At 48.0% G+C, this 27,041-nt stretch overlaps 1 protein-coding gene and 1 long non-coding RNA gene across 4 annotated transcripts in view; one reads left to right on the top strand and one right to left on the bottom strand.

Moving 5' to 3' along the window:
- Positions 1 to 1,642: 1,642 nt before the first annotated feature.
- Positions 1,643 to 13,643, bottom strand: LOC142602703 (uncharacterized). Its single transcript, XR_012836468.1, has 4 exons — positions 13,572 to 13,643; positions 5,301 to 7,474; positions 3,858 to 4,038; positions 1,643 to 3,309 (listed from the first exon to the last, which is right to left on the bottom strand). It is a non-coding gene; the product is annotated as an uncharacterized LOC142602703 (long non-coding RNA).
- The window catches only part of WLS (Wnt ligand secretion mediator), a 48,776-nt gene continuing 31,447 nt past the window's right edge, over positions 9,713 to 27,041 (top strand). The window contains exon 1 of one of the 3 annotated variants that reach the window (XM_075759129.1): positions 9,713 to 9,854. In XM_075759129.1, coding sequence (XP_075615244.1) covers positions 9,767 to 9,854 — 88 coding nt within the window. In that variant the 5' untranslated portion in view covers positions 9,713 to 9,766. Of the gene's footprint in view, positions 9,855 to 20,636; positions 20,906 to 27,041 lie in introns of those variants that run through there. The other 2 variants (XM_075759130.1, XM_075759128.1) reach the window with 2 other exon arrangements.

The following is a 27,041-nucleotide window of genomic DNA, read 5'->3' on the forward strand; positions in this document are numbered from 1 at the left end:
CATGGTACACTGCTTTGTTAGAATTTCAGTTCTCGGTAACATGCTTAGCTTGGTTTTGTGCACTACAAATTCTCCGTATGTTCTCTGATACTGATTGTGAAACATAGTGAACAACTAACCGCACTGGGAAAAGAATGAAAAAGAAAAAAAATCAGAGTCAAAACACCCTGTAAAGTCTTCAGGTAGATTTTAAAAGGTGGATGAATTCTCCAGCCTCCTGTGGGTTACCCCTACTATACAGGCTAGTGAATTACTTGGATCATCTTCTCCCTCATATCCTTGACTTAATTGAGCTGTAGTGTGAGCAACATTTATTCAACAACTGCAGGCGCTGACGCTGCGGGGGAGCTCTTCAGCTGGGCTGGAAAATGAGGGCTGTGAGAGTCACAGAGATCGTTCAATACAGCCGTTAAAACACAGCGATGGATAAAGCCTTCTTGAAACCTCTAAGTCATTGGACAGATCCTTTGATTCGAAATCTTTTTGAACTAGGGTCACCTATGGTTCCTTTGCAGCTCGCAGCCTTGCTGTTGCATAAAAGAGGCCTTCAAATTTCGCCTGTTTTGCCTGACAAGGTCCTTTTTTCAGCGTTCATCCTTCATGACCACAATTTAATAATTTAAGATGACAAAAAACACCTAACAGTGGGTTCTCAATTCTAATGGAGTCCTTTTTAGCTGATATTGTTAGTAATAAAGTAAAAAAGGAAGGCAGGCTTTCAAATTGGAAGCAACCCGGTACTTTTAAGAAGCTATTCTGGATAACTGAATGAGCAGTGCTAGAGAAATAGAAGGAAATTTCAATTTTGTCCTTGCAAGATACTTTGATCCAATATTTATAGCAATACTGTAAAGTCGGGACTGTCAGAGAAGGAGCTCTGTAACTGGAAGCGGAAACTCGCTGGTTCCAGACCCGGCCCTACTTTGTGACAGCAAGCACATCGCTTGATTACACTGTCTTGGTTTCCTCTGGTTTTGATGCTGGGATGAGAAGTACCTATGAGCAGGGCTGAACATACCCACGGTACGGAGGAGAGGAGATGGAGCAATAGGTTTTCTGCTGGCAGGTGGCACTGATGGGGCTGGGGACCGAGCGTGTGTAGTCTTCTTTGCCCCTCCAGTAAATCCAGTCCCCGCTGGTGCCTCCAGAATGGCTGTAAGCAGGGAACTTTGAAATATCCATAGGGAGGACACTATAGAAAGCCAAGAAACCGTGACTGGGATGTGCAGTTAGCAGGGTGAATTCTTCCACAATTTTCCAGTTGTAATGTTTTTAGCTTTGAAAATATAATCCAGTTTTTTCATTTTTAGGTCTCTGACCATTATCCTCTGGTCTCAGCAGAACAATAGCAGTGTATTTAACAGCTTCGTTAATGCCAGAGTAATAATTATCTACTGCAGGAGCGGCTATCGCACCAGGAATTTTTATACCAGAACTGCAGCAGCATTCTCATTCTTCAGAACTCAGGAGCAACATTTGCAAAGGTACAAAATTAGTGAAAAAAGATTATGCAACCTGAATCTAAACCAATACCAATATATTAAAAAGAGAAAACAGGAGCCTGCAGCTGGCTGCACTGCAGAGCAGGTAGCTCACACAGAGCCGGGTTAGTTACAGCTGCTCAGAGTAACAGTTCACAGAAAAGACTAAGGCAAAAGTGCAAGCTGTTGGCTGGGCTGAGTAATTAATCCACAGGGAGTGGCTTACCCAATGAGTCCGCTTTCTCTGTGCGTAGATTTGAATTATAACAGTATTTGAAATTATTGATTTTCCTTTCTGTCCTTGCTACAACACGATCATAAGTCATCTGCTGTGAATTTTTTCAGTGCAAGATTCAGAACTGTGTGTTTCACATTTATGATCGGCCAAATAATCCAGATGCCAGTTTCTGTTTTCTTTGTCATTATTTATTTGTTGTGTTTATTACATTTATATATATAAATTTGATATCTAAATATGCCCAGAGTTATCATAGTAGATTTCAAAACATGCACATAACAATAACAAAACTAAAGTAAAAAAAAAAAAATTAAAATCTTGCAGTATTTACTGATTTATAAGTGGGTGAGATTACTGTCTATGTGTGAATCACACAGGTGGCAAAAACAGATTATCTGTCACATTTCCTTCCTCTGGATCTTCAAAATAGAAACTGGAGCTGGCTCAAGGGCGCACCGCAAGAAAATGCGTGTCTCTAAAAGAGAAACTTTCTTGGGCAAACAGCAAGAGAGATGCGAAGCTTTGTGCATACTTACGCTTTTCAGCTGGATTACGAGCATCTGAGACCCAACAGTTTTTTCAAGCATCAGGATGGTACAGTGATGTTATTTTACAGCAAGGTCTGTGTAATTATAGTTAGAATTCACGTGCACGTTTTCACGTAGTGCCTAGGTACCTGGTTAACCAGTCAGATCCCTTAGTATCTCTCTGCTAAGACTCGGGTTAGTTTTCGAAGTGTAACACTTCCGGAGCCTGCCCACTATTGTGCCTGTGCTAGGTCTCATTTTATAAATAACACTTTAATTTGATATCGAATTATTGCCCAGCCTGGAAAGAAGGAGGGAGCCGGGGCGGAGCGTTTGGGGTGGCTGCGGCTGGACCTGCCGCAGGGCCTTCACCCTGGCACTTACCTATCTTCACCCTCAGCCACCCATGTCAGGCTGCAACCAAGTCATCTTTGTGTTCCCAAGCTCTTGGCTTAAACATCATTTATGTCTTTTAACTTGGCCAGTCCGCATAGAACGCAGCTAGGGAAGTTGGGGTGCGCTTTATAAATCTCCTGTAAAGCTACGGTGTGCGGCAGCAGCATGAAGTTTTCCTCTGCACCCGCTCCCCATCGCATACAGAAAAAAGGCCAGTAAACGTGGGTAGAGCAGAGGCGAGGGGCTTTCAGGCCCTGGCCCATTACATCACTTCGGCACTGCCTGCTGGTTATTTGCTCTCTATATCACTTCCCCCCAGGGGGCTCAAAGGAATCAGCAAATCTCCCCCAGCAGAGCTACGAATCCCTAGCCCAATTCATTCAGGCGCAGCGGGACAACCGGGGATTAATCAGAGGGGGAATGCTGTGAATTCCTGCGTGTTCTTTCTTTCCCCGGCGCAGCTGGTGGCGGGGACATTGCCAGATGAAAGCGGGGTTGTCAGCATCCATCAGCCTGGCTCCGGCGGCCACATTCCAGGGGATGGACTGGCCTCAGCTGGTAGCTCTGGAGCCGCTTCGCTCTGCCAGGTTGGAGGTGGGAGGAATCCAAATTCAAGTACACCTCGCTCTTCCAGTTTTCGATCTGTTTTTCAGAGCTAGCAAACTCCCTAAGACAAAATTAGAATGGAGATATTTTTGAATGTTAGGCCAGAGCATCACAGAAACCGGGGATGGGATAATTTATTGACAGCCCATCTCCTTGCCACTTCAGAGTTGTTGTCTTTCTGATCTTAAATTTCCTAAACGAGGTTTCCGTGATGTAACAGAGAAGCTATTCTTAAGGAGCTTTTTATGGGGAATTCTGTTTTCCTTAGGGTGTCATTGTTCGGTTACAACTTATTGTTGTAGTTCTCCACAGCAGTAGAATACCCACTGATAGAGCTGGATTTTTCCTTTCTTTCTTCACAGAATTCCACTATATGTATTAGTCATCTTCTGTTCTCCAGCCCCACAGCATTGTCCGTGTGTGCTACTGTTATGTAGCTGTGCTGTGATCATACATAGGAGTCACTGGGTAGGAGCCCTGGTTCGTTTATCAGGAGAGTGCTCCACTGCATTGCCAACAGTAAACACGTGTGAGAAATACCGCGATAAAGGAATGTTAGAACAGCGCAGCACGAAGCAGCGGCCTGGCAGCCTCACTGCTGGGTCTTACCATAAAATTGGGTGCTCATTAGGTCTGCAGTATTACTGGAAACGTGTCCCTCCAGGTTTCCTTCCATGAAGACAGCGATCCCCAGTAATCCCCTGCTGTGCTGACCGCCAGTGATCTGCCATAGCACAGTCAGCAGCCTGCAGCTGCTCAGCAGGATCATTTTCTACACAGTAATGATGGTCTGTGGAAAATGTTAAGGAAGGGGAAAAGACTGGAAGCCATTCCTCTTAAGACTATTTAAGTTCAAGGGCCAGCCTGTGCCAAGACTAATCAGAAATGTGGCAAAAACCAATACGCAATCTTTTACAGAGATGAGAATCAATTTATTTTTAAAATAACTTATAATTAATTAAATTTGCGAGTACATACGATTTAAAGTAGTGGTATACTCCTGTTCAAAGTTTTTATTTAGAAATTTGGACTTTGGGGATTTGTTTACATTTTAACATATCTAATCCCAAAAATCGTAATTCTCTTTCATTGTTATTTGCCATTCCGCAACTATTTTTTCTTTCTTTCTTTGATGTGAAAGGCCATCCCACATCCACTTCAGCATCCGGCTTTGCAGAATAGAGCATTTTCCACTTGGTCACGCAAACAGTTGTGCCGGCACAAGGCTGGGGATCAGCAGTCGGAGATGGTAAAGGGCTCGTACCTTAAGCCAGCGCTGCCTTGGAAAACTGTCTCATGAAACGCAACCGGAGGGGAGGGAAGTGGAAAAATGAGTGTGGCGACCAAGATGAATGACATGGGAAAGAAATTCTTAAATCAGCATTGCCACTGGAAAAAAAATATTTTTATGCATTTCTACTTTATCCTCAGTGTCTTCAGGCTCCTGAACTTTGGATGTGAAGAGCTGAACAGGTCTATTTGCTATTCAGTACCTTTTTGTGCTTTTCTGTGAGTCTCGGAATATATTTATCTCGTACATGCAGAAGTACAAATCTGTTATTTTAGTTATTGTTTTCCTTTCCGATCTAAAGCTTGTATTCCTGCTAGTAAAGACTTGCTGGAGACTAAGTAGGCATTGTTTAAACACCTCCTGTCTAGCTCCACTGGGATACTTCAATCCGTCTCACTAAAGAGACAAAAAGATTAATCATTCTTGGGGTTTTTTTTTTTTAGAATACTTGATTCTGACAGCAAAAGCAATTTGTGTGGCTTAACTGTGATGCAGACACTTTCCTCCTGTTGTTTGAGTCATACTATCTTATTTTATCCAAGTTCTTAGAAATAACTCTCTGAAAGGTCAATCTTAGTTTAGTAATTGGGATTTTGGGGGGTTAGTAGGAACACTCTAGTTCCAAATAATTAACCTGGACAGCATGTCATTCAAGGAAGAAAAAAAATAACTCCCCTATTTCTCTGCTTTCCCTTTAGATCTCTGCATGGGTTACCCAGCCTTGGCGTCTCGGCGTGCAGCCCTCCGGTGCGTCGGCTCACCTCTTTACCCCTCCCGAGAGGCAAGGGACGAGTGGAACGTGTCTGAATTCCTTCTGCGCAGGAGAGCCGAACTGGGGGTAATAATTTACTGCAGATACAGACCGACAATAAATTAGTACGCCCCCAAGAGTCTGGAAGAAACAGAGGAGGAGCAGTGACTCATTTCTGAGTCATAGAGCCTCCCCGGATTTATCCTGGGATGATGTACTGTATGCACCACTCCTTGATCTGGTCTGTCTCGAAAGGACAGCCGAGCCCTCAACAGCCCTGAATATAATTGTGGAAAAATAAATGTTAGCTAGCAGCAATCATTCTTTGGCAGCAGCAGACTTCATTATGTTTTGTAAGATCTTCCCTGTATCAGGTCAGTATTTTGATAAGAAACGGTGGAAAAAAATGCAGGGCAGATCAGTTTGGCTGCTCGGTCAGTCTGCAGTCAGAAGGTGTCAGATCACCACTCTGCAACCCTTGGCACGAGTTGTGGGAGCTGCTTTGGGGGTGTATTAGGGATCAGTTGGAGATCCCTACATCGTTAAAGTGGCGGGCAGCCGTGCAGCAGCAGAGACGAGGCTTATTGTGCTTTTTCTTTCTCCCCATTTCCTTCTAAAGGTCCTTTCTGCTGAGAGGGTTTTCACTGTTTAGCGTTGTTTGATGCCTGAGGCTGCATCCTCTCCTACCCAGCCCCGATCCCCGATCGCCATGGTTGTGCTCGGGGACCTGCCCCTGCCAGCACCGACTCCTAACGGCAGGGGAGGATGGAGGTTTCAGACCTCTGGCACAAACAAGGCGTTCTGTAATCAAAACCATCTGGGGTTATATGGGCCCTTTTGAATTGGGTGGAAACCACCACTTGAGAATACCAATTGTACCAGAAGCTTTCTCAGTCAAATAAAACTCATGTAAGGGATTTGTTCCAGTCCTGCGTTCAGTTGTGGGGTGTACGAGACAACAGGAGGAGAGGTATCTGGAAAGCCCTGCGGTATCCTGTGGTCGGGGCTCCAGTGCAATTACAGCAACCTCAGACCCTTGCGCAGCGCAGCACATAGGAATTGAAAAGCTACTTCAAAGTCATGGTCCCTCTTCTTTGCCAAAGCACAAGAATAAAGCGGGTGAAAATCTGGAGTTCAGACTTTGACAGAATCTGTTACGGGACGGGATCAGTTCTAATTCCTCGGGACCTTGTCAGGACTGCTTACACCATCCTTCCATCCTAGAGCTGTGGCTGCGTTTGTCTTACCAGGCACCAAAATCACAATTTGAACCCCTGTTTATAAAGTCTCTTGGTTGAAGGCACTTTAATCTCTTTGCAGGGCTGACTACTCCTAGCTGTCAGAGTAGCCGTGCTAGTTGGACTGCAGACTGTTTGTTGTCAGTTTTTACAGATTTTTGTTTTTACGGATCACAAGTACACAAAGACTGTGTGTGCGATTTGATGAGCAATCTAAAAGGAGGAGATCGTATTCTCTCCTTTTTTTGTGTCTTTCCTTTAGTCCAAGCCTTATGGTTCTGCTTCCACGCCATTATTCAAAGTATAGCACTCATTAGACTTTTTGGTGAGCTGATTTAATTCCCCGTCTGGCAAGAAGCTATTAGCTGTGCAAGATAAAAAGTGTGCTTTCTGCTTGGTTAGCAGTTGGAGAGGCCCAACAAGCATCAGAGCCAGCACATGATAAGCTGCAGGAATGCAGGGCTGGGAGGGGGAGGAGGAGGAGCGGTTCCTCCCCCTTTAAGGATCTGAGAGCTATCAGATCAGCTTGCTCCATCTCCTGGAACTTCACCCTGAACCTCCCACCATGTTCCAAATTTGAACAGTCGACAGGTTAGGAAAAAGTGAACAGGCTTTCAAACTCAGACGCTGGTGCAGGGTGAGGGGACCTGCAAGCTAAAAACAACCACAGAAACTCAGCCGACGGTGAAAATGGGCCAGGAGAGTTCTTATTTCTCCTTGTCTGTCCAACAGACCTCTTCTGGCTTATTATATATATTTCCTTGTGAAAGTTTCATGAGTAATGTATCTTAAGTACATTAAATGTCAGATATTTTGGCAGGGGTCCGCCTTAATGACAGTTCCAGTTTAAAGATGATGAACGTCCACTGTAAAATATTCGTTTTCCTTCTTCCTGTTGACTGAGGTAGGTATTGATATCAGTCTCAGCAGATGAAGCCTTCAGTCACTAAATGGTCATAAACATTAAAAATATATGTAAAGAAATACATTTCCCTTATTCCTGTTTCTTTGGCACACATCATGGATGGATTACAATGAGAGGTTTGGGTTAAAGATTAGTGCTAAGGTTGATTGGAGAAGATCTAATGAACTGTAACAGACACCATGCTGAACCATACGGTATCACCAGTAGTGAGTATACCTGGGCAGAAATGCAAAATTCATTAGAAACAGCATTGCACAAGAAGGAAATATTTCTTTCTGTGACTTTTCTACCTCTCTTTCAGATGGAGTCCTGTTTCATGAGCGATTCTTGCTTCCTGCTGCATGAGCAGCAGTCCTCGCTGCAGATGCGTAGGCGGTTCTAGTCATCCTAACACCACTAGGCAGTAAGAAGCTCTCGGAAACAATACAAGGATGTAACTCACCATTACAGATATATATATATATTTATATATTCTCAAATAATTCTATTAAGCACAGTTTAGGAAGCTTGGCTGCTGGTTTTTAAAATAACAGAATGCAAAATAAGTTGCTACCCCTATAAAAATAGCAGCTACAGACAGACTTCCAGATCAGAATGTTATTCACAACATGAGACTTGTGATCGGTATCTGTGAGAGAGAGCGACTACAAATAGTCATGCCGTGGTAAACGTACGCAGCGTTTGCTTCCTGCTAGCTCCAAACGGTTCCTGCCCCAGTCATTCTGCAAAGTTCCTACTGGATTTTATCTTCAGGCACATATAGAAGCAGCAAAGCCACTCGACTGACAGAGAACAAAAGCTCCTCCGCGTTGTTAGATTGCATAGCAGTGTCGTGTACTCACTGAAGGGAAATGACCGCTAACTCTGCCTTTGCCTCATGAGGTTATATTTTCATTCCAAGAAGACTTGCCATTTATGCAACTATAAATTAGCAGATTAGAAACCGGAGGAAAGCTTTGCCTGCGTACGTGTTCCACAGTCTGGGGGGGGGGGAGCGGTTTGTAAATCAAGAAACTGGTCCTCCAGACGCAAATCTTTTTGAGCTCGACTGTGCAGTTTGTATCTGGATCTGATGCTGCCACCTGGTGTCTAGGTGATGCTTTAGGCTGGCCCAAAGCCGCACCTGGTGTCTAGGTGATGCTTTAGGCCGGCCCAGAGCACCACCCGGTGTCTAGTGATGCTTTAGGCTGGCCCAAAACCACACCTGGTGTCTAGGTGATGCTTTAGGCCAGCCCAGAGTACCACCCGGTGTCTAGTGATGCTTTAGGCTGGCCCAAAGCAGCAGGTGAGGGCCATCCTGGGGCACAGGGCTCTTGCCATCCTCTATCAGATAAGGGCCTGGGGTGAGAGGGCCGGGGCTAAAACAGGCTTGTAAGCCCAGCTGCACCGAAGGATCAGCTGAGTTACCTCCAAACCCACAAAGAGCTGATTCCATCCACCACCCCGTCCGCAGCGGCCAGGGAGGAGTGACCTGGGTTGTGAAAGTCCTCGGCACTAGCTCTTGCAGGGGGGGAACTGGGATTCTTCTGTCTGGAGCAACCTGGCAAATCTGCATTTCATCTTCATCTTCATCTTCATCCTCCCAGCAGCAGCAGCAGGCAGGAGAGGGGCCCTGGAGGCAGGACGATCCCCACAGAGGGGCCCAGGGCTTTAGGGTGGGTCAGCGCCAGAGTCAAAAGACATCTTTTAGGAGAACTTCACAGCAGCTTTCCGTACGCGACGGTGGCCGCACAAAGCGGGCAGGAGAGGGACCCCGGCTCTGAAGGGTGGCACGTGGGGTAGGGTGGCTGCGTTGGAGGGGCACTGCCTTTGATATCAGTGATCGATTACGCAGCCCTCCTGCTTTTTCTTGCCTCATAATGTGATGTGGTGAAACAGCCATGCTGTGAATTAGAAGCACTAAAATAACTAACACCCCCCACCCCCCTGTTTATTTTTAACATGGGTGAATTCCTCATCCAGGTCACCCCACAAAAACACTCGTACAAGAATTTGCACAGCCTCTTGATGAACCGGATGGAAATCAATCCAGCTGCAAAACCAAAAATCCACATCCCCATTCCAACAAAAAACCTATCTCCCAGCCAGATCGGTTCCTCGGTCCGTGCCGTGCTGCGCGGACAGGGCACAGTGCCTGCGTCACGCTGAAGCAACCCAGCCTTTGAATGTGAGGCGCTCTAAGGCTACACCTGGAAACAATTTGCTCTCCACCTCTTTTTCTTTCTCTCCCCCTTTCTCTGCAGCATGCCTTTTTGCTTGGTTTCATTACACGGTACCACAAACGGCTTGACGAGCACGGAGCGGGGATAATTCATGTGCCCGGGGCTGGGGAGAGGAGACACTGCCCGAGCTGCTGCTGCTGCCAAAAGAAATGTCTTTGGAACGGGGGCCGAGCAATCAGGTAAAACACTTTACGACTGCCTATGCCAAGCAGTGTCTTTTGCTATTCTCCGAATATTTATGCCTTTGCAAAATACATGAATGTTTCAACCGTGGTCTCTTTAGCACTTATTTCCAGCACTTAATGTGAAGTTGCTGTTTCCATGCTCCCAAACCTCCTTCAACGTGACTAATTCACACTGGGTGAGCTCCGGGCTTGCCTCACCAGAGGCACGTAGCCCCATGATGCGAGAAACAAACTCAGACAGAGGAGTGACGGGAAGTGGTGACGGGGACGGCTGCGCTGCTGCGTGTCCGCGTACCTGCAGTTGAAGTTCACATCTCCTCGTGTCTCTTTTTCCTTTCTTTTTTTTCCTTCTTCCTCCTTTCCCGCAGTGGTTAACAGAAGAATTTGAGGTTTAAAAAGTGCCTGCCTCTGAACTTTCCAAAAGTAACAAAAATGCAGGAGAAGTTGGGAAAGTTAATGCTAAATCTAAATTCAGCTGGTATATTACCGTTCAGTGTTTCCTCTACTATTTATTAATCATCTACACACTTTGTGTATCTTCTTTTCTTAAAATTCTGAGCTCCTCACTGATCTACATTAGCAAACACCCCATCACAGAAGAATTCTCCCAGTTAGGACGAGTAATTGAGGAGCTGAATTAATCAGCGTTGTGTGATCTGTGGCAGCCAGGAGATAAAATTCCCGAATCCCCGTTACTTCTTTTACTTCCTGCAAAAAGCCTTCCTTTTATATTTTTAGAGCTTAGAGGATGGCATGTGCATAGCAAGTTACATCTAAATAGCACACTCTCCGAAAAGTTTGCTATTTTCTTAATGTTCATGAATATTTCAGGAACTCGTGCTGAGAGGTTTCGGTGCATTCCAGGACAATGATTTCAGGTTTCTGTTTTGCCGTAAGAGGAAACGTGGCTTACTGTGACACATTCTACATGGTTTGCATTATTCTTTTAGACAGGGTTTATTACTGTTACAGAATCAGATGTCCTGAAAATATACTACATTTTTTTCTTTTTTTCTTTTTTTTTTCTTTTTTTTTTTTGGTAAGGAGGAGTATATGTTCTTCCAAATTTCTCCCTGTTTTTCCAATCTTGTCATCAGTCCTTCACATGAGGTGGGCATCATTTTTGGCTGTTGTGAGAGTAGAGTTCTCTCTAGAAATTCATTCATTCTCTTAAGTCATGAGCAACACCGGAGTGAAGGAATAGAGTTTATTTTTCTCACCCTTTCGGCTCATTGTTTTCCATTGCTTGAACTGGTAAATACACTTGGATAAAAATTTGCAGCAACAGCAACCCGCAAGATAACCAAATTAGTCTTTTCCAGCTGAAATGTCTGTGATTCTGTTGTAAAATAACTGCAGTGATTTGCATCAGCATATACTGTAGCACTTGGGAAAGGTTAGCTCAATCCCAGTACAAGTTACATTTAAATATTTAAACGTATCATTTCATTCGTAATCTTCCTTTGCTTATATTGATGCATTTTTAATATACCGTAAATCCTGTAAAAATAATACTCTGTTTAACAAACACATTTGTTGCCTACAAGGTATATGTTCTCAGAAGACTGGATGTGCACTTAAATAACGTATAAAATCCATCTCTGAGTTCAAGATACATGCTTATACTGATTGCTTTTACTTTAAAGAAATGCCTGATAGCAAACTAAGGAAATTATTCTAATTTTAAAAAAAAAAAAATCAGAACAAGAAGCCAATGTTAAGAAGTATCTGGGTCATTCCTTCCTGTAGTTAGAGCAGAGAACTCCAAGAATGCCGAGAGACGAGCTCGAGCTAATCTCTCTGTCCTAAGGTAACGTGAACTGGCCTTACAGCTGGTTTGGGTGGGTTTGCACCGAAATGCGGAGCTGTTAATTGGGGCAGCTGCGATGCAGTCCTTTTGCCAACTTTGCATTTGGGAGCAGAAGGGCAGAGGGCTGGCCAATAACCCAAACTGCTGTATATGAATGTGAATCATTGCAGGAAGGTTAGAGACCACAGATTATATTTCCCTTAAGTTAGCCATCTCTTTCATTAACTATTTTAGGCTCTGAGTAAAATGAGGATGGCAAGATTCGGCAACGCCAAGTCCTTGGACCACATTAAATATTCTTGTTATTTAGCTCAGTTAAATGATGCTAGAATAGTCAGTGACACAGAGACAGCAATTTACTACTCCAGTTACGAGGCACTTCCCTGCCCAGGGACGTGGAGCTGTAACTCCTAATTACGGGTGGATTAATCTGTGACAACTGAGGCAGTTATTACTGCCAGCTGCACTCTTCTGCCACGGATCACCTCCTCGCAGGTTTGGGATCTGCCTCTGCTTCTTGGCCAGCTCCGTTTACAGCCCAATATGGTGATATAATTTGAAATCACTGACGGTTAACAGAAATACGCTGGGTTGTGAGCTGGGACAGCTGAGGAGCAGGAGGTTCCTTGACTAGGATGAGTATCTTCAGGGATGGAAGCCTCCACGGAACACGGCTCACAGCAATAACTGCTTTAGCCACCCCACCTCTAATCATCTCCTCTTGGAATAAAAGCCTGCACTTGGGCTCAGATGGAAAATAAGATTAACAAGAAACCCATTTTTCTTCCGAAATTTTTCCCTGTATAATACACATACTTTTATTTAAAAGGACAACCCCCCCCTCTCCTCTTGCTAACTCTTAATTCAGTCCCTAGTCTGTGGGGCAGCTTGCCTTGATTACATTGTACTAAATTACTCATCTTGGATATATGCTTCTCTTTATTTTCTCTGCCAAGAGCAAAAATATGATATCATTTGGCAAGAGGAACGTGTATCTAAAATGTCAAATTACAGCTCATAACTATTACGGGATAGTTTTGGCGATAGCCCTTTGTGATTGTTCCAAAACAGATGTCTCTTTCTAGGAGATCCTTAAAACTGAGGCATGCTTTATGTTTGGTTTTAGGTGGTATTCTGAGAATGTCTCACAAGAACGCTAGCTGGGTGCATGTATCGCTTTAGTTTAACTTCAAATTTCTAATTTCTCAAGGCTTCTGAGTCTTCAGATTGCATTAACTGATGATTCTGCGTGTGCACACAGTGCAAACATTGAGAACTGCAGATCCTCTTTTACAATAACCAATATAGCCAACCTACGAAACTGCACGTTATTTAACATAACAGAGAATAAAATTATAACGGTAGTTCATATTTGTCAGCTTTTTCATCTGATATTTACAAGACTGTTACCGCTGGAACTTGATGAAATCTCTCGTGCCTCTGCCATCTCAATTAACTAATACCAGCTTTTACTAAAATTGAGTTAAAGCGCGTGGCTTGGTGTTACGGTTCCGAAGCAGGTACCACCATTACAAATGCTCAGCCCATCCGCATTTGTTCACTTCTCATGGGACTGTGAAAAACAGCTTTGGTTTAAATTTAGCTGCATCTGCTAATTCGGTCTCCAGTGCTAAACTTAGAATGGACTGGATTCCTGGGGATATAAAGGTAAGAGGCTGTCAAAAACCCCTCTGGAATTCACTCTTTGCATTCTGGACACCGATAGGAGCGGTCGAACCATGAAGATTTCACGGTAAACAATTGTACAATTCAGGTAGTAGAAGGAATTTCCTTTTGCTAATCTTATGGTCCTAAGATAGCATACTGGGCATCATTTTTAATATTAAAGTGTCCATATCTATCGGTAACACAACTTTGCCTGCTTTGAGGAGGGTACCAACCTGGGGAAAGGCAGTCTCCCGGGATGGATGTGCGCTTGAAGCCGTTCTGATGTTTCAGCCGCGCTGTGTTTGAGCTGGTATCGGTGATGTCCATCGCTGGAGTGGGTGGACCCATGGACGCATAGGTAGAGAAGTGCCAGGCTGGAACGGCCTTTGTAAAGAAAGCCATGATATTACGGTAGGTGCCAGAAGGGGCAAGTTTGGGATAGGGTTTGATGTGGAGGTTCAACACGAGGCAGGAAGTCCTACGAGAGGTGGAGTGACCGTGTAAAAGCCCTTGCAGAAGTTTGATGCGAGGTGGGAGATTCAGTCTGAGGGACGGTGGCTGAGGTAAAGCCCAGCTATAGAGAGAGACCTAAGAGAGAATAAAAGCGCAGAGCTCTGAGTTTGTGTTTTCATGAGGTCTGAGAAGAGGCGAGAAGAGACAAAACGGTCCATGGGAAAGTTGTGAGAGGCTGAGCACCACTTTGGGTGATGCTGTGTGGTCCACTCCACCCCCATCACACAAACTTAACACTTCTCAAAAATACCGGGGATGCCATTTGAACCGATACAACAAATTCAGACCAGGTGTGGTGGGTTGACCCTGGCTGAGGGCCAGGTGCCCACCAGAGCCGCTCTATCACTCCCCTCTTTCATTAGACGGGGGAGAAAAGGTACAATGAAAGAAAACTTGTGGGTCGAGATAAGGACAGGGAGAGATCATTCTCTAATTATCATCACGAGCAAAACAGACCGAACTTAGAGAGGGAATTCATCTTATTTATTACTAAGCAAAACAGAGTAGAGGAATGAGAAATAAAACCAAATCTTAAAACACCTCCCCCCACCCCTCCCATCTTCCCAGGCTCAACTTCACTCCCAGCTTCAACCTCCGCCCCCCCCAGCGGCACAGGGGGACGGGGAGTGGGGGTTACGGTCAGTTCATCACACGGTGTTTCTGCCACTTCTTCATCCTCAGGGGGAGGACTCATTGTTCCCCCGCTCCAGCGTGGGGTCCTTCTCACGGGAGACAGTCCTTCACCAACTTCTCCAATGTGAGTCTCCTCCACGGGGTGCAGACCTTCAGGAGCAAACTGCTCCAGCGTGGGTCCCCCACGGGGTCACAAGTCCTGCCAGCAAACCTGCTCCGCCGTGGGCTCCTCTCTCCACGGATCCACAGGTCCTGCCAGGAGCTTGCTCCAGCGTGGGCTTCCCACGGGGTCACAGCCTCCTTCAGGTGTCTCCACCTGCTCCGGCATGGGGTCCTCCACGGGCTGCAGGTGGAATCTCTACACCCCCTCATCCTCCCTCCATGGGCTGCAGGGGGACAGCCTGCTTCACCATGGTCTTCACCACGGGCTGCAGGGGGATCTCTGCTCCGGCACCTGGAGCACCTCCTGCCCCTCCTGCTGCACTGACCTGGGTGTCTGCAGAGTTTCTTACATCTTCTCACTCCTCTCTCTGGCTGCAAAAAGCACTAACTGTTTTTTTCTCTTTCTTAAATATGTTCTCACAGAGGCGCTGATTGGCTTGGCCTTGGCCAGCGGCGGGTCCGTCTTGGAGCCGGCTGGCATTGGCTCTGTCAGACACAGGGGAAGCTTCTAGCAGCTTCTCACAGAAGCCACCCCTGTAGCCGCCCGCTACCAAAACCTTGCCACGCAAACCCAACACACCAGGCCAGCACGGTATATTGTCAGCCCCCGACTGTGCATTAGCAAAACCTTCCAAGTGACCGGAGTTACGTGGCTTCCAAACTGTAGCTTTTTTAAAATGGATTTTGTAGAGGTGAGAGAGAGAGTCATGGGGGTGGGGGGCGTTAGGGGTGGTTTTGATGAGAGAACTCTTTTGGGCCTCCAGATGATTACTCAATCAATCAAGTAGAAGGATTCAAGTAGAGCTGTACATCCTGCCAGATGATCATTATGTTATGGAAGAGGTTGGGATGGAAGAACATGGAAATTTAGTGATAAACTAATGATGGATCTGCCCTAGACTCCTTCAGATAGCCTGTTGCAGAAACTCTGCCTCTTGATGATTGGATTAATGGTTGAAAGAGACAGCTTGGCAGACTCGAATAAAAGGCTTTCCCCAGATTTGCTTTGGAGGACTTGAGCCTTTTAACCACACGATAGTTGTAAAGGCTATAAATAAAAATTTTAAATTGTTTAAACAGTCTTTAATAAATTATTTTAATGCATTGTTACTGGCCCCTCCTTCAGGATATCACAAGTCTGCACTTTCAGTCTGACAAGCTAAAATGTGCTCTCTGTCAAATTATCAGCTCGGTTTTGTCTCACATACTTAATGGAAGCCTTGATGCTCCTATTGAAGCTTCATCCTAATGCGAGGAAGGCTTTGTCATCTGATCGAAAGCGTATCAGAGGAGAGCCATCAGGAGAGTTATCTGGGACTGTTCTCTCAATGTTTTTCAAATGCTGGTCCACACGCAGTGAATTGCGGCTTTTCTTGCCCAGTTCCTTACCGAGACGGGCAGGACTTGGGGGGGAAGCAGAGGGCAGCGGGATGGCTGAGCGGAGGCAGTTGCTGTGGAGGACCTAAGCTGGACATTGCCACCCACCCAGCGCTGCTGAGGACTCCAGTGGGTGCAGAGTGGCTGGGAGCAGGCGTTTGGGGGTCCATGTGTAGGTCTTCTGTTCTCAGCTCTTTGTGGTTGTAGTCTGCTTTCAGGTTGAAATCTGGGTGGCTGGGTAATTCCCTTGTTAAGTTAGTGTTCCCTTCTTGCCATATTGTCATCAAAGAAAGTATGCGAGGAGTCCATGAGTCCTGAAGAACAGCATGGGATCTCAGACCTAGCAGGCTGGGTGGCACTTAAATAAAAGGTGGAGAAAAAAAAAAAGGGGGGGGGGGGGAAGTAAAATGAAGCCTAGCTCTGAGTTCCCAGATGTAGAAACAGTGGCAAAATTCAACTTTCCTGGTTCCTTATAAGTGGATGACTGTTTAGCCTTGAACTACAATGGGCCTTGGAAAAGACTCAAAATATTTACATTATAGAGTGGGGCTTGCTTAAGATGAAATATTGCATACCTGTCGATTTTCTTCCTACTCCTAACTGCAGTGGGCAGTTACAAGTTGTAGATCTCTGTCTACTCACCGATCTCAACCCCCACGGACTTTTTTTTGATGCGTGCCGCCCTAGGTTTTGCATTTGAGTATCTTTATGAACCACAGAAAAGGCTTTTCCTACAAAAATAAAATGTTCCCCACCACCTGTGCACTAGAAATAACATAAAACGCCCTTTTCCTGTTCCATGAGACAATTTTCCACGTTATCAGTATCTGTAAGAGAACAGAACTATACAGTTAGGTAGGAAAGAGTCCGAAAGGTTGTATCTGGTGGTAGATGACCATGATTTCATCAGCTTTTTGTCCACTATTATACTTTGTATTTTACATATGGGGTCAGAGTCCGCCGTTGTGCTGGTATAAACACAATGCTACTAATAGTAAAAAAAACCCACCCTTGCCTCTGTAAAGCAAGAATGCAGCAGCTCAATACTGGACTTCTCTGCAGCAACACAAGTCCAAATAACTGTGGCAGGGGGGTTGATTTTAGGGTGGTTTGGGGGTTGTTTGGAGGGGTTTTTTTAGCTTTCTATGGTCGTGTCATTTGACTTCCTAATCCGGATGATAGATATTCCTCTTGTATTTGCAAGCCTTTCTCTTGTATTTGCAACGTATGTCCTTCTTTTACACTTGTGCTTGAAAGGTACCTCTCATTTCCAGCTTTTTTTTTTTTTTTTCCCCCACATTATTTCTATCAAGTGACCAATTAAAATGAGAGAACGGATGAGGGAAAAATATTGAAACTTTCGGGGAGTTTGACCTCTGCAAACTGAGCATCCAAAGACAGTTTTCTCGAAACTTCTGCAGTAACTTGTAGCACAGACATGTAGCACCAAAAATGAGGAGCTTGTGGAAATCCCGCTGAGCCCTCACCTACGGCTTCAGGCAGCCAAAACCCTTTGAACAATCTGGGCTCCAGGCCCAGCCCTGCCAAGAGTTCTGTGCGGAAAGACTCCTCCTCCTGCCTGGGGCTGGCTGTAGGATAGCTATTTTAATAGCCGAGGCTTTCAAAACGGCCTGAAGCAGTCAGGAAAAAAATAATGTAATAAGCGGCAAGTAGATGAGTTCCTGGCTGATTGATTCTGGAGACCTTACGGAGGTAGAAGATTTGGAAGCAGCTGGAAAGGAAAAGGAAGGAGGAAAGGAAAGGAAAGGAAGAGATGTACTTCCTAATGTGCGTTGGGCTGGTTTCTCTCTCCTGCGATTTTGTGTGTGGTCACTTTTTGGCCAAAGAGGGGTCCCAGCTCACTACGGTATGTGCTCTATACGCCCTTCGGACACGTGTCAAAAGTCACACGTGATTAGTATCTCTAAACTTTGCGGTATTAAAGATGTAGGAATGTAGTAGAAATGGGAAGTGCCTTATAAATGTGAAGTATTGTTTCCTGTGTTTTCGTTATTTTACTTTTTTCACTTCAGATTTTTTTCCTTACGGCAGGATCTCAGCTCTACCTCCTCACATTTTTGTCCCAGAAATAAACCGATGGGAAGAAATGGGACATGTAGTGGAAGGTTGCACCATGTAACTTCGGCAGAGTCACTAAGGCAGATTGGGTTTAGCGGCACTCGTGGCTCCAGAGACGTTCAGTCCTACAGGTCCCTGCGTCTGGATAACCGTGGGAGCTCGAAGGGTGGCCGGGACTTGTAAGACTCTGTCCTTGTCAGCGGTGATCACAGGCTGTAAGGGAACCGACGTAATTCAAAAGCTTGTGCCATTTCCAACAGAGAAAATAGCCAAAGTCATCTCTCAGAATCAACATTGTTAGCTAGACGTCCTATAAATTAGTATAAGGTGTTTCGAAATAAGCCTTCTTAATAGAAATTGTTCTATGCGGGATGTTTTTGAAATTTCCGTATAAAGTATTTGGTATTTTGAGTCTTTAATTGTCTTGGCACAAAGGCACTTTGCTTTTTGGAATCATGGCTGTGTGAATGATCTTAGTGGGTTCATAATGGGTACAAAGGACTTGTCCATTAAGAGCTATTTTTAACAACAAAGTCATAACTGTAATGTAAAAGGAAAGCTAAAACTAAACTACAAAAAAAAAAAAAAGTTAAACTTGCAATATTCTAAAATATTAAACTGTCCCGCAGTCACAAAATATTTGAAGTTATCCCTGCCGCCTATCTTCCAACTTATATTATTAGCCCGATGGTTGGAGGAAGAGAATTTGTCAGCTCTGCAATTCAGGAAAAGATCACCGAAGTAAACACAGAAGTAGCACATGAGCTCGGTTTCATCTGGTTTTTCAAGACTGACTTTGGAAGGCAAAGACTTAGTGCTGGAAAACCAGCATCACCATTTGGGGATCACTGCCGCAGTCCTTGCCAGATGGATTCTGTTGTGGCCAGGATCTCGATCATAGTATCACATCTTACTGCATCATCCAGAATACCTCATCGTACTGTTGGCCAGCCTCCAGCATTACATCTCTGCGTGTCTCTGGCACGCTGGGGGTCCGACACGCGAAACGCTCTTTCGAACGTGCTGAACGCGGAGGGCCGTGCTCTAGACTCAGGAATTTGCCCACTTTGCCGGGAAGACTCGGGTTGCCACGCCGTCCTTTTTCTGGTGCAAAGGCGGGGAGTCAGCGGCAGGGACTGAGGCCGGATCGTGGGCAGGGGCACGCACCCCTGAACGGGACCTCTTCCTAAACACCGATGAGCAAAGCCCCAGGCACACACAGTTCTTGCGCTCGCCTCCTTGCCTCGACTGCGTTGTACGGTCGAGGTCCTCAGAAGTCAAACCCTGAGCCCTCTGCTTCTCCACCCTTCCCTGGATTTCTAGATTCATTCCCGACGCGGTTTACCTGTATCGGCGCAACGCGGGAAGCTCCCAGGCGCGGCAGGGCAAGTCAGCACACAGCTGGTGGCTGCACCCCGAACGAACCCTACACCTTACTGGACGCCTGGCGGGTTCGGCTACGGGGCTGCCGCATCGCGTTGCCAACACGGCTGCGATCGTTCCGTGATGTCGGCTGGGGTTCTGGCATTTGTTTCTTCTAAACGGTTTTTCTCGTTACTATTTGCTTCAGATTATTACTGGTTCGTGCCTCTAAATGTTTGACCCATCTTTCATTTCGATAGCTCCTGTCTGTAATTTTGTCACCAGTTGGTTCCTTTCAGGGCTTATTTTGTTCTCAAGGAGTGCTTTCAGCAGCTCCCCGTCTCGTTTCGGTTGCCCGGGACGGTATTCCATTATCCTTCGCAGCACGTCTCGCAGGGCGGCGCGGCGCGGATCCGTGTGGCATCCCAGAAAACAGCCGGAAGGCACTAGTATAGAAACCAGAGGTGATGGCGGGGGGGAGCGAACTCATTCTGGGTCATGTACGGGGACGTGCGAGCAGACCGAGGGAGGGAAGCGGGACGGGTACGCGGCATCTCCTCGGCCGGCGTTTGGAGACAAACCGGGGCTAACGCAACGGAGAAAACCGCTTAGCGCGAGCTGCTGAGGTGACTCGGAGCAGCGCTAAGGGAAGGACAAAGCGTCGCCTCAGAGCTACCGGCAGAAAAGGAGAAAATCGCAGAAAATGGAACAGCGCGTGTCAGCGGCGATGGAGCCCGCGTGCCTGCGCGTGGTGGGGGAGGACGAGGCGCCCGCTCCTCGTGTCCCGGCCGGGTTTCTCGTGAGGAAGGCCTTGCGTGGATCTTTCTCGCGGTGCAAAGCAGCCGAGGCGTTGTTCACCTGCAGCGCCGGTCTATCTGCCGAGAAGGGCGAGCCGCATCGCCGCCTCCCCCCCGCGCATCCAGCCCGGGGCTGCCGCCTGCTTTGCACCGGGGCGGGGGGGGGGGACACCGGGCCACACGCGGGACACCGGTGCCCGAGCCCCGGGGCGGCTTCTGGAGAAAACACGGCGGGGGGGGGAGGCGGCGGTTGGGATGGGGGGGGGGGGGGAGCGGGGGGGGGGGGGAGCGGGGGGGGCCCGGCGGCGGGGCCGAGGGACCGGGGAGGGGCGGCGGAGGCGGCGTCATGTGACCCGCTGCCAGCTCCTTTAAAGCGGCCACATGCGGCCGGGCGGCCGCCACAATCACGGCTGGCGGCGGCGGAGCGGGGCCGGCTCCCGGCGGGCCCGGGCAATCAGTGCGGAGCCTGCCCGCCTGTCCTTCCCGCCGCCCCGGCTGGGGGGAGCGGGGGGGGGGGGGGGGCTAACGCCGGGCGAAGATGGCTGGGGCCATCATCGAGAACATGAGCACCAAAAAGCTGTGCATCGTCGGGGGGATCTTGCTGGTTTTCCAAGTCATCGCCTTTCTGGTGGGAGGTCTGATCGGTGAGTGCTGAAGGTGCAAACTTTCTCTTCCTCCTCTCCTCGCTCGTGTTGTTTAGCTACTTGTTACAGTATCGCTGACTCGCTCCTATGATCTAATTAGCCCGGCTATTGTAGTTAAGAAAACACAGCTCCCTGGGCCTCTTTGTGCACATTTCACTCTAGTGCCTGCAAGAAAAGAAGGGGCAGAGAAAAGTTTTTTTTTTTTTTTTTGGCCTGGTTTCAGTCTGTACTTAAAGAAGGAGGAAGGGGGGAAATCTTCAGTATGGCGACTGATCGCGCAGGGAAACCTTGCATTGCAAAGTTCATTTAAAAAAAAAAATAAATGATTTTTTATTTTTTTAAAAATTTCTTCCTCCACTCTTTTCGTACCTCTGCCCCTCCCCGTTTCTCGGCCTCCGAACCGACCGCAGGAGGAAACCTCCCCGCCTGCGATAATGATAACAAAAAAAATTACATTAGGGGGAAAAAAAAGGGAAATCAATGGGCGCTGCTCCGGGCGAGGGCAGGGCCGGGGTTATGTCTCGGGGGGCGGTGGGGCGCGTTTGGGTGTTTGCCCCCCCCCCCCGCCCCGCGCCCGGCCCCGCTCCCCCCGCGCCGCCGCAATCGCGTTTTTGTGGGGGGGTCGTTTGTCCTGGGGACCCCCCCCCCACCCCCGATCCGCTTCCACGGGGCGCCCGGAACCGCGCGGGGTCGGCTCGGGATTGTTTCTGCCCACGGAAAACCCGGGTGGCTGCTGGGGGGGGGGGGGGGGGAAGAGCTTAAACACCCCCCCTCCACCCGCCGCGGCCAGCCACGGGGCCCGGCGCGTCCCCCCCACCCGTGTTTGAGGCTCCTCGGGTGGCACCCAGCCTTCCCCAGCCGCTTCCCCACGCAGGCGGGGCAGCCCGGCTTTCCGCACGCAAACCTCCCCGGTGAAACTTTGGAGCCCAGATTGTGTTTTTCCTTCGGTGGCTCCCGGGAGCGTTTCCACGTCCCGCGAGGCGCCGGCGTGGATGTGACCTTCGGCGAGGAGCCGGCAGCCGGGCTCTGCCCTCCCGCTGCCTCGGGGCTCGCCCCCCGCCCGGGGTGGAAGGAGGAAGATGGAGGCGAGCAGGGGGTTGGGGCAGTCCCTGGAAAAAAAATTTTAATTTTTTTTTTTTTTTTTTTACTAGAAAGCAGCTGAGTTATGCGCCGGCTCCTTGTAATGATCGTCGTATGTATTTGGCCATTTCCAGCGGTGGGGAAAGGGCCGTGCTGCCCGACCCCTGCCCGCTCCCCCCAGGACCTGCTGCCCTTCCTCTGGTCCAGGCTCGGAGGGGCTGGTGGGATCCTCAGCCAGGGCTGGGGTGACCGAAGCTGCGCCCCTCGGAAGGGGCGCGGGGCAGATCTGTTCCACTTTTTATTTGGGAGAACGGAGTTGGACTGTTCTCGCGGTGGTCCTCGTTTGAGAGAGATTGAGGAACTATCTACAGCCGTTCCTCAGCAAGGAGACCCGGTGGTCCTGATGCACACGAGTGCCTTGCAGCCTCTCTAATTATCTGTTCTTAAGAGCCATAGGAATTCTGCTAAACATAATTTTCAAAAAACTTTACTTTCCCTCATTCTTTTGCTTTAATTCCTCATCTGTGCTTAATCACAAAGGAGTTGGTGGCAAACATTGGATGAAAACCCAGTTTTTCTAGTCCTGTGGGTCTGAACCACCACTGAATATTATTAGGATTGGCTTTTTTCTTTCCTTCTTCCCTTTTTTTTTTTAAAGAGCTGGTTCAAGTGCAGGTTACTGAACCCAACGCTGATTCATGAGATAAATTTTCTTGGCCTGTGTTGTGCAGAGAAGCCAGACTCAGTGCTCATCTTAAAAGCATTTTTCTAGCAGCTTCTCGCTTCTAAGTTTAAAAAAGTTGCTTGTACAAAAGGAAGGTGTTGATCAGAAAGCCCTGTTTCTGTTGGCGGCTGGGGACAGGTCTGATAAACAGATGTATTTCTGTTTAGCTTTGTAGGGAATAAACAGAAACATTCTTGTTCAGGTTTGTAGGGATTTGGAGATGAAAGAACTTGGCTGCTGTTAGTTCAGTCTTCCATCTTGGTGATTCCCTGGCCGCTGCCGCCGGGCGTCCACGGTGGGGGCCCTGTCCTGGGTGGGGGGCACAAGCTGATGCTGGGAAACCGGGTGGGCAGCTCTTCTGCCAACCCACGGCAATTCGGGGCTGAATCTCAACGTCTTGCACAAACTCAGGGTAACTTCACGCCGCTGGAGTAAGCGCATCTTCTATCCACAGGCAAGTCCTAGGGGGTTACCGCGGGCAAACTTTCTTTAATTGCTGGAAAACCCCGCTTCTGATCGGTGAGCAGATAAAGCTGCACAAATCAATCGCCCAAACTGGTTTTTCCTCTGCGGCATTTACCGCTCCTGGTGCATTCATGGAGTTAAGAGGCTCTTCCCCCTCTTCACTCCAGCAGCTGCCCGTGGGGCAGCTCCAGCAGCTCCCAGCCAGCCCTCCCCGGAGCTGGACCCCAAAGTGTATACGGTGCCCGTGAAACAGCTGTAAGCTCTTACGTGTGAACTAGGTGTGGTCTCCCACATCTGGCGGGGGGACACACAAGCAGGGCATCACAGCTGGGGCTCTGCGTGAAACCCTTCCCAGGAATTAGCCCCGGAGCGTGCCTTGCCCTTGGGGTGCCCGTGTCCCTGGAAGCTCCGAGGCAGTGGCTTGCGGCCGATCCCGTGGATCACGGCTGGGGCTCGCAGCTCGGCGTCCTGGCCCCTTTGGTTAGTCCCTAGCATGTGGCATTTTCCAGGAGGCATCTGGTGAGAAATGGGTTGGTGGCCGGTGTTCTTCTGCAGCGTGCCTGTGACGGCGGGTGGGGAGCGAAGCGGTGCAGGAGCGCTCCGACTGCCGCTAGCTCTGCCAGCGGCGACCGGCACTGCTGCTCCTCGGAGGTGTGACACAAGGTGGGATGGGAGCTGAGGTCTCACGGAAATAGCGTTCCTGGTCCGGTTTGATCCAGCGCACCAAACAGACACCAAGAATCTAGTTATTTTAGTTTATCCAGGTCTAGACAAACCAAAATACGTACACAACTGGAACACGGTACAAAGCTAAACCAGCCTTTCCTTTAGCAGTCAGTTAGGTCATATTTCAAAACAATGACTAAGTGCTCTATTTTAACAGATTACTTGTGCAAGTCCAAAATACACAAATGCAACGCATCGGTACCTGATATACCAACGGTGACAAACCTTCATTTTTCTGAAATTGGGTTTTCTGCCAGTAGTGGTTCTCTATCTAGTTTTTGAACAGTAGACTGCATTAATGTCTGAGTTTTCATAGCACTTGCGCACTTCCAACAGCTCTTTTATTTGGAAGCAGGACTCCTACCGGCTCTCACGTGGATTTTGCTTAGAACCGTACGTTGGCAAAACACGAGATGTACGTGCATGGGAGTGGTTCCTCACCAGGGTGAAGTTCCTGTGCCAGTCTAAGGGAGCTTTGCGAAGCTAGGGAGCAAGAAAACACCTCAAGAGAGAATTCTGTTGAGCTGTTTCTTTGTTGTCGTGCTATGGCAGTGATCTGTTGGCTCCAGACAACCGGGGCTGTCGCTGTCTCGAACTGACCTGTTTCCAAGCCCTGCAGAATTTCTGGTGTGCTCTGTTCTCTGTAAACATCTTGTTTAAAGGTTACGCTTCTGGATTGTGCGTTACGTGTTCTGTTAGGACGTATCAGTACTCGATAAAACATGATCCATAAGATTAGTCATAATAAAACCTTGTCTTCGCTGCCCTGCTATGAGCAATAGCATACATATATTATAGGAGAGCGGGATCAAACAGGAATGTTTTCTGATCTCATTCAAGGCAGTGTTAACGTTTGTGAGAAATTAGGCTACAGCTAATGCACATTCGTGCCAGTGTTCCCAGGAGCCCTTGCATGCTATGCATACGTATGCTGCCTCTTCAATATACGGCGTGGGTTCGGCCGGGTACCGGGTGTCCCGGCTCTCTCCAGGGCTGCCACCCGGCTCGTCCAGGCTTTGGGGTGTGCTCAGCAGCGTGTGGAGCCAGGTTAGCTGGTGACCCCCTTGGACTCGGCCTGAGGACAAACCTTCCCACAGCTGGACCAGCTGCAGCATCCATCTGGCTGTGGTTGTTACCGGGAGTTGTGACCGGGACGTTCCAATGGAGGTCACACTCTGGTCAAATGCTGCTCTAGGGCCAAAGCTGAGCTAGGACACCTCGCGTCCTCTCCTGACTGCTGGCCCGGTGTAGAAATGTTGTCTGTATGGAACTCTGACTTCACTCCAGTGTGGATTCAGTGCCTCTTGGTTTTCTTTAAACCGAAGCCTTTGGTTACAAATTATCTTCCTCTGTGTACCTTGTGGGAAGCTGTTGGTGGTGTCCCTCTTTGTAATTTCCCTTGCATCCTGGAATTCATTTATATACGGAGTATTTTAAAAAGGGGGGCGGGGGGGAACCCAAAACAAGACTTTACTGCTCAAATCTGTCTAAAGATCATGGAGATAGCAGGAGATTGTGTGTTAATCCAGTCCCAAGTTGTCAGGCACTTTTTATAATGCTCCGCAGCTGCCACAGAGTCCTGGTGACCGCTGACCCTCCTGGGTACCCAGGCAGGGCTTTGTGCATCTCGGTGGGCACCGTGCTGCTGCCTCATCCCCTCAAAACCCGGGCAGATGCACGAACCTGCAGCCTCCGGCACGCTCGCTGGTCTGCAGTTAAGCTAGCTTGTGCTTCACTGAATGTCTGGTCTGTTCTAATGACCCGGGGTCAGGAAATCAGCCCACCTTCCCTGCGGCTGTCTCTCCCTGTTACTTCGGTCCAGCAAAGGGATGGGCATCTTGCCCCTGGTTTTGCGGTACCGCGGGAGGCTGCAGCAAAGAGCAAAGCTGCTGGGCAGAGGGGCAGGCTGAAATGGAGGGCACGGGAGGAAATGGGACAACCGAGCTCTGTGCAGCAATGTCCCCGCTTCAAAACTGTGATTTTTGTCCCTTTAGACAAGTTATTGAAAAGGCAGCTTTTCAATAGCTTATTTTATGTGAGTTACTTCCAGGACTCCAAGGACGCCTTGTCCCAAGTCGCAGATTATCTTGGTTTCAGTTCAAACGAGCTGACTGAATGCAGGAGAACCTCTCTGTAGTGAAGACACAGTCCAGGAGCAGGCATACATACGGTTAAGGACTGGAAGCCCGGTGCCCAACCGTACACTTTACAGATTTAACTGATCGGAAAAGTGGAGGTATTTATTTAGCACGAGTCCTCTGGACGAGGGGGATGCATTTAAGAAGGTGCAGGTTCACTGCTCCTGTGCCTCTGCTTAAGGCTGAAAAAAACAGAATTGTTTTGACTGGAGCAAATAAAACTCTTACTTGTGTGTCTCGCCCAGAGAGATAATGAGTCATGTGTATAAATGGCTGAGCAGCTATCAACAATTCCAGTTCATTATCTAAATGTCTGATTTGGCTCCTGAGCAGAGAGTTTCCAGGATTTAATTTTCTTTCCTCGGATTTCATTACCTTCTTAGGGCTGAACTGATCTTTTGACAGGAGAGACGCTCTGGTTTCTAAGGTATGTGGATGCAGCCTGCTAGGGAAGAGCGTCTGCGGGCTCCAGGACAAAGACCATTTTTATATGCCTGACTTTCTTTCATCGCTGGCCTCTCCAGAAGATGGGCAAGCTGTGCTGAATAGGTCGGTGCTGTACCGTGGACATGAATGCCAATAGATTCCTCTGTATAGACACATTCCTTCAGTGCTGCAGCCTTGGCAGAAGCACTGGGAGCCGATGAAAAAGCAGACATGAAAGGTCATGTCTATTTAGTTTAGGTCCGCTCAATTCTTCTTTTTAAGAGCTGTAACTGTAGCTGAATGGGCAAATGTGCCAGAAATGGAGAGTTCCCAGGCAGAAACATCTGTGCTGGGGGCCCGAGGAGCGGGCAGCGAGGCTGTAACTCCTCCGAGGAGCTGGTTTTTTGCTCTTCTCACGGCTGCATCTCTTCCAAACTGCAGTTAACTCGGGGGAGATACATCAGGGAAACCCTGCGCCTCGTAGTTTAGCTAAAGAGGAAGGTCCTCTTGCTGCTCCTCTCCGCTTCTGTGCTGATACCAGTTAAACAGGCTGGGGTTTAAACCATGACCCAGACAC

This window comes from Balearica regulorum, chromosome 8, assembly GCF_011004875.1.
Source record: "Balearica regulorum gibbericeps isolate bBalReg1 chromosome 8, bBalReg1.pri, whole genome shotgun sequence".
NCBI lineage: Eukaryota > Metazoa > Chordata > Aves > Gruiformes > Gruidae > Balearica > Balearica regulorum.